At 37.6% G+C, this 7,376-nt stretch overlaps 1 protein-coding gene across 1 annotated transcript in view; it reads right to left on the bottom strand.

Moving 5' to 3' along the window:
- The window catches only part of Gnai1 (G protein subunit alpha i1), a 114,668-nt gene that overhangs the window by 57,433 nt on the left and 49,859 nt on the right, over nucleotides 1–7,376 (bottom strand). The window contains exons 2-3 of the mRNA XM_008830785.3: nucleotides 7,336–7,376; nucleotides 7,103–7,244 (exon numbers count right to left, since the gene is read on the bottom strand). Coding sequence (XP_008829007.1) covers nucleotides 7,103–7,244; nucleotides 7,336–7,376 — 183 coding nt within the window. The remainder of the gene's footprint in view (nucleotides 1–7,102; nucleotides 7,245–7,335) is intronic.

Genomic DNA, 7,376 nt, shown 5'->3' with positions numbered 1-7,376 from the left:
ATTTTTAAAGCTATCAGAGTGGGCATATACTCTGCCAACTTCTTTTTTTTTTCTTTTATCTATTATTTTTATTTAGCATGTATGAGTGTATTGCCTGAATGTGGGTAAGCAGACTTGTGTTGTACAGTGCCCTGGGAGGTCAGAAGAGGGTGTCGGATTCCCTGGAACTGGAGTTAAGGATGGCTGTTAGCAACCATGTGGGTGCTGGGGTTTGAACCTGGATCTTCTGTAAGAACAGCCAGTGCCTTTAACCACTGAGACATCTCTCCAGCTCATAAGATGCCAACTTCTGTAAGCCCATATAAACATGCTTTTTGGCTCTTCTCATTCTATCACATTCTGATAGGCTCTGGCCATAGATATTTTGAGCATCATTGTCGTATGTGAAGTGAACAGTGCCTAAAGCATGGTAATAGGACTATATGATGTATGCTAACTGCACATTATTAGGAACACAATCTAAACTATCAATATGCTACTTTTGACAAATGGACCACCCTCACTTTGAAAAACTTTAAAGGGACAGTAGACATAAAATCTGATTGCTCTATGGAGGCCTTGAAAATAATTTTGTTTCTTCTCATTTAAAATAGTTCATGTGTGCATTCTGCCACACAAATTTGCCAGTTGACAAATTAGGAAGGACACAACCACATATTAACCATGATTTCTTAAGATTCTATTCCTTTTCACTGAATTCTCACCAAGCAACCTTCATATTAATATGGAATCCCACCTAAAATATCAACAGGCTTTTTATTTATTTTGTTTCAACATAATTGGAGAAAAGTAATTCTCAAGTTCATCTGAAAATGAAATGTTTGTTAAAAGATTAAGATGGGTTATCCTAATGTGCTATATGCCAGTTAATCTGTAAAGCAACGGAAATTAATACACTGGGATTCTAAAAATAGTAACAGTAGTATAATTATAGATAATTAAATCAGCAAGGAACTTAGTGAGCATTTATTATGACCAAAGCATGAAGGAAACAATCAATAATGGTTTTACTTTTTTCTTAAAACTATGTAAGGTAGGTATTATATATATTTTTTCATCCCATTATAAAGGAACATGATTAAAGACCAGAAACAATTTAATTAATGACTGGTCCTGGAAAGAAACAAAACTGCATCTAATTTTTTGAGACATATAACTTTTTGAGACACGTAATTTTTTTTGTACATACCCTTCTCCTAATGGGGCAGGGCATGTACATAAACTCACTCAAATGAATGCTAAAGATAGCATTTTCAAGTCACCAGGAACAGACTCTTTACTTAACACACTGCCCTAAGGCAATAGACAATTAGATTATATAAAATGTTTAGATCCTGTCTAACAGTAAACACCTACAGATAGGTGACTAGAAAGATACATTAGAAAAACCCCTAAATCTTATAGAAAATAAGAGCATTTAAAATTATTATGCTTCAGGTTGGGAAGATGGATCTATCAGAAAAGTGCCTGCTCCATAAGCATGAGAACCTGAGTCCACAGCCCTAGCACTCATGTGAAAAGCCAGGCACAGCAGTGTGCACCTGTAATCTTGGTCCTGGGGAGGTGGAAACAAGAGGATCCCTGGAGCATGCTGGTCCGTCCATCTAGCTAGCTCTATGGGCTCCAAGTTCAGTGAGAGACTCTGTCTCAAAAAATAGGGTGGAGAGCAACTGAGGAAGATACTAGATGTTGACATGTGGTACACACACACACACACACACACACACACACACACACAGTGAGTTTGAAGCCAACATGGGATACATGGGACCCTATCTCAATAGTAACAATAATAACAGTAATTGGGATCAGCAATTTTATACCAAGACCCAGACACAGATATTAGATTTAATGGTACAATAAGTTCTATAACAAGAAAACAACTTTTCAAAGCTGCTAGAAAAAGTATTTTCAACATACAAAGAAGTGCTACCCAATTATATCACTCCGTGGCATATGCAAAATGAAGTTATCCTTCTACAGATATACTTACTCAGCTATGTTTGTTGCTCTTCTTTTCACAATAGCTAAGGAAACAACCTAAATATACCTCAGTTGATTAATGGATAACGAAAATGTGGTACAGTTATATAATGGAGTTCTACTTAGTGGCAAAAGATGAAATCATGAAATGTTCAGGTAAATGGATGGACCTAGAAGGTGTTATGTTAAGTGAAGTAACACAGACTCAAAAACAACATATATATTTTCTCTCTGAATTTGTGGATCTTCCTTCCAAATCCTTAGATACAACTGTGCCTCTCACTACTTATCAATAAATTTTCTTCTTGCAACAGATGGTGACTATTACAGAGTTCTAAAACTAGTCAAACACAGAGAATAAGTATCTGTGAGAAGCCGAGCCCTAAGTGACACATCTTCAATGCAACCTCTACACCTCAGCATCAGGCGACATATCAGAACAGGAGGCAGAAAAGTATTAATGCATCTCTCAACTCTCTGCAGTGAAGTTTCCTCATTTAACACATGGTGATTAACCCACAAAACCACAGCTGGCCAAAGTGTAGAGAATAAGAAAATGTAGCGCATGTGTCCCTGGATAGGACACCTATAGCAAACCTCTGCCACCTAGGACTCAGGGACTATTGTGGAAGAGGAGGTAAGAATCAGGGGAGGTGGGTGACCACAAGGAAATAGTTTCCTAGACAGCTGGGAAGTTACTCATATGGACCTACAGCCAACAGTGACAGGATGCACAAGTTCAAACTAGACAAAAATCCAACATAGAAGGGGGAAATGGGTAACAAGCCCCAACCTTAGATGAGATACTATTGGCAGCCCATGACTACTGGAGACAGAGAGTTGGGTTTTGTTTTATTTTGTTTTGTGTTTTTTTTTTTTTTTTTAAGGGAATGACATAGATAGGTTGACCAGGCTCCAGTGGACAGACTCACACTGAATGACATTTGGGGACAGAAACTTGGTTTGCTAAGCCTTAACACACACAACAGAATGCATGAAAACTGGTTGGGGGACCAGTTGGGGGAATGTGCATTAGGGGAGGGGATCTAAATATGATCAAGACATACTGCATGAAATTGGCAAAAAAAAATCAATTAAAAATAGGAGTTGATATTTCTAATATTCAGTGAAAAGTAATTTAACAAAAATAAGAAATCTAAGAGAAGCACACAGGAGAAATGCAAATGGACATTTCTCTCATGCTCGCTAAGAAAGAAACACTCAAAGACAAAGAAAAAATACAATTTTCTTAATCTATTAGCTTTTCAAAATTACAATGCTGGTAAAATCTTATTCAATGAGACACCAGGAAAAGAGACAGTGATGTAGGCTTGCTACAAAAGATTATTCACTCTGCCTTTATTTGGAAAACAAATTTGTGGTCCTTAGAAGAATTAAATATCTACTTAACCTTCTGCCTACTACTAATACTTCTAGCAACTGATACTTCAGAATAGAAATGCTCAAATCCTCATTTGTCTAATGCCTTTCCCTCATTTTACTCTAGAAAGCTTACTCATGTTGCAATACTCAGCCCAAATGTGTTTTCCCAATGTGTGGCCCTACTTAATTCATCTTTACATTCTTAAGCGTAATTGCAAGGGGCTTGTAGTATTTTGAATTCTATGTAGAGGCAAGGCAGCCTGACATGTAGAACAGACCCAGCAGAACAGAGCATGGGAGAACACCTGCTTTGTGTGAATGGGTTATTGAGGATGGCTAGGGACAACAGAGATAATAGTTTGAAAGTGGGAAGAAGACAGTTAATAGGGTGTATCCAAAAAACTTAGTAAAGCAGGTCCACATTTGGATTCTAAAGCCTCAGACCAGTTAACAATAAATCAGTGCAGTTATGGTCAGAGTACTTACTCTTGAAGCTAAGCCCAAATGACTCTCCGTGAAGCTGCTTGCATTGTTCCTACATAAACTCTCAACACACAGGCTACAAAGTCTTTCTAGCTTGCAGTCACTATAGGCTCTGAATGCATAATTCTATATACGTAGGTTAGTTTGGTCTGGGTTTTTGAGACAAGGTCTCACTCTGTAGCCCAGTCTGCCACAAATTCTTGACAGTCCTCCTGCTTCAGCTCTCTCAGGTGCTGGGAACAGAGATATGGACCACTACAACTGGCTCATATAAATGCATTTGTTCAAAGTTTTCAATTATCATAATTGGAATTGGTATAAAGCACAAATTCTAGTTACTCTCTCTCTTTTTAATCTAAGTGTGGATTCTTTCTGCTCTGTTCTTTTATAACAGATGAAAAAGTTTAGTGCTGTTAATATTTCCAAGAACATTTCAAGACAATTTTTAATAATTCATAAAGTTCTAACTTTTTCCTGAAATAGGATTTTTATCCAGAATATCTTGCCTCATCCACTCTTTCATTTATGCATTTATCATTTATTCATTTAACAAGTGCTCTGAGTGTACTGAATGAATAAATGATAAATACGTTATTTAAAAATGATTTTGACCACAGTCCTCAGCTTGTACATTTTATCTCTAGAGTTCTTCATCTTACATGTCTGTTCCATGTATCCTTTGACCTATACAACTTCATTTCTTCCACCCTACCACTAAGCCTTTGGTAACAATTTTTTAATTTTATTTCTGTTTACTTAATTTTTAATTTTTGTTTTTGATTCCATATATAAGTGAAGTCAGAGAGTACCTTTTTAACATTCCATAATATCCTCCAGGCCATCCATGGTGTACAAACTGAAAGATTTAATTTTTAAAATTGGACAATTTCTGTCTGTCTCTGTCTCTGTGTCTCGTGTGTGTGTGTCTGCGTGTCTGTGTGTCTGTGTGTGTGTGTGTCTTTGACATTGTTTTTGTCCATTCTTTCACTGGGAGATGCTTGACACTGTTTTCATACCTTGGGCATCATGGATGATGGAGTAGTGAAGTTGGAAGATGTCTCTGTTAGGTGGGGACTTTGGCTCCTTTGGGTATACCAAAAGAGGGACTGCGGTAAGACAGCTCTATTTTCAGTATTTTGGGGTCTCTCTGCTCTTCTCCATCGTGGATGAACTAATGCACATTCTCACCAACAGTGTACTAGGGTTTCTTTTTCTTTGCAACCTCACATGCATTTACTGTGTCTTGTCTTTTGTCAAGGAATTTTTAAATTCCTTATAGAATTTATTTGTTTTTTGTGTTTGGTTGCTGTTTGGAGGGTTTCCACTCTGTATCCAAGGCTGGCTTGGAACTCACTATGTAGCCCAGCTAGCCTCAAGCTCATAATGACCCTCCTGCCTCAATGTCCCAAGCTACCATGCCCGGTTCTTCATGAGGGATTTCTGTTCAATAAGATTGAGGCAGCTTTTGTAACTGAAAAGAATCCTATGAGAGGACAGCCATGATTAGTTTCCCTACAGTTACCATTTTACTATCCACATATAACCCACAGCACCATAAAATTTAATTTTTATAAAGGATCTTGAAATCCATATGGAAATTTTAATCCCACTAAGCAGGAATTTTTGCTTAAAAAGAAAAACAGAGTGAATTAATATGGCCCAATGTCTTGTAGAAAATGCTAAAGTCCCTCACAAGAAAACCCTGTTTACCCCCTGAGGCATACTCATGAAGGCTGCTGGCACTCACTGACCTTTCCTACTACGTGGGAGCTGCACTGTATTAACATGACAAAACAGAGACATATTAAATGCATAAAAATACTAATGAACTAAAATAAATAGTAATGATAATATAACAATATATCTAAATCATAGAAGACACATTAAAAATTAAACTGGGATCTAGTTAAATGTTTCTGATTGGGTAACGTTTTAGATCAGTTATTACAAGGGAATTAGTGAAGTACGAACCAAACACAAGCAACAAACATAAAATAGACAGGTTACAGGTTAGGCATGAAATGGAGCAAGAAAAAGAGAAACTGTCTTGAAAGGACCAGGGATGCTTTGGACCACTGGCAACATGCAGTGGGTCAAAGAGGCCTTTACCACCATGGAGCACACTGCACTCTTTCTGCCAAGCAACTCCCTGGCTTCCAACTTCTTTACCATGAACTGGTTTGTCTTCTCAAGTCCCATTTAGCTCTAGAATTCTGATATGTGTTTAATTAGGTAATAGTTTCCTGCTCCAAACTCATATATCATTTCATTGCTCAAGATCAGGTTGCTGTTTTAGTCTGACCTGAGTAAAAACAATTAGATCATTTCAGTATAGCAAAATTTTGTTTTGTTTTTGACATAGGGTCTTGCTATATAGCTCTGGGTGACTCAGTGCTCACTATGTAGCCCAGGCTGGGCTTCAAAGTGCAACAATCCTCCAGCCTCTCAAGTACTAAACTAAAATATCTAAACTTGTGAGCCAAAATAGACTTCTTGTCTTTTTAAGATAATCATCTCAGATATTTTGTTATAGTAACAATAATAAGCTGATCAACACATGGACACAGAGATAGTCAAGTGTTATGTTTGAATAAAAATGGACCCAATGTTTCATAAAGCTTGGCCCTCAGCTAATGGTGCTCTTGAAAAAAAAAATGACTGGATCATGAGGAATGCAACCCTATCAATGCATTTAACTGTTGATAAAGATGTAGCTGGATAGGCAATCAGGAGTTGGGGGCCTGACTAGAGGACAGGTTACTGGGCATATGCCTCTGAAGGGTGTATCTTGTCCCTGGTATCTTCCTGTCTCTCTCTACTTCCTGTCCACCATGGTAGGCCACTGCTCCACCACATACATCTTACCATGGTGAGGCATGGTGTTTCAATCTTGCCTCAATTGCCACAGCAGTGCATCAAGCCAACCATGGATTGAAACATCTGAAATTGTGAGCCAAAATAAATCTTTCCTCTTCTAAGTGGTTTTACCCAGGTATTTTATAATACTGACAAGAAATGACTAACAATATAACACTACACAGAAAATACTGTGGTGACTACTGAACTGTCCATATCAGTTAGGGTGAGAACAGCTATAGAGGGAAGGGTATGAAACTCTGTATATTCAGATTTCACTTACTTCTATCCTTCTGATGCCTTGTATAAAGAAGTCCTGATAGCTGACCAAAGTTATACAGCTATAGTATTTTACAAGTTACTCATCAGACTTACTCCAACAAACTTAATGACTTACCGCCCGAGCTGAGTCACCAAAGTCTATCTTCAACCTCCCCATTGCTCTGATGATGGCAATAATTGACTGAATGGTGTTGCTGTAGACCACTGCTTTGTACTGTTTACATTCCTCTTCTGAATAACCAGCTTCATGGATAATTCTAATGAGAGGGAAGAAAAAAGAATAACATTTCTTCACAGAAGCATAAACATAACCATATAAGACAAGCTGAATGCTTTAAACGTACTTACTTCATTTGCTTCACAATTGTACTTTTCCCAGATTCACCAGC

This window comes from Nannospalax galili, unplaced genomic scaffold (assembly GCF_000622305.1).
Source record: "Nannospalax galili isolate Female #2095 unplaced genomic scaffold, S.galili_v1.0 scaffold312, whole genome shotgun sequence".
Lineage (NCBI taxonomy): Eukaryota > Metazoa > Chordata > Mammalia > Rodentia > Spalacidae > Nannospalax > Nannospalax galili.
Note: the sequence above shows the minus strand (reverse complement) of the source record. Positions and strands in the feature narration are given on the sequence as shown.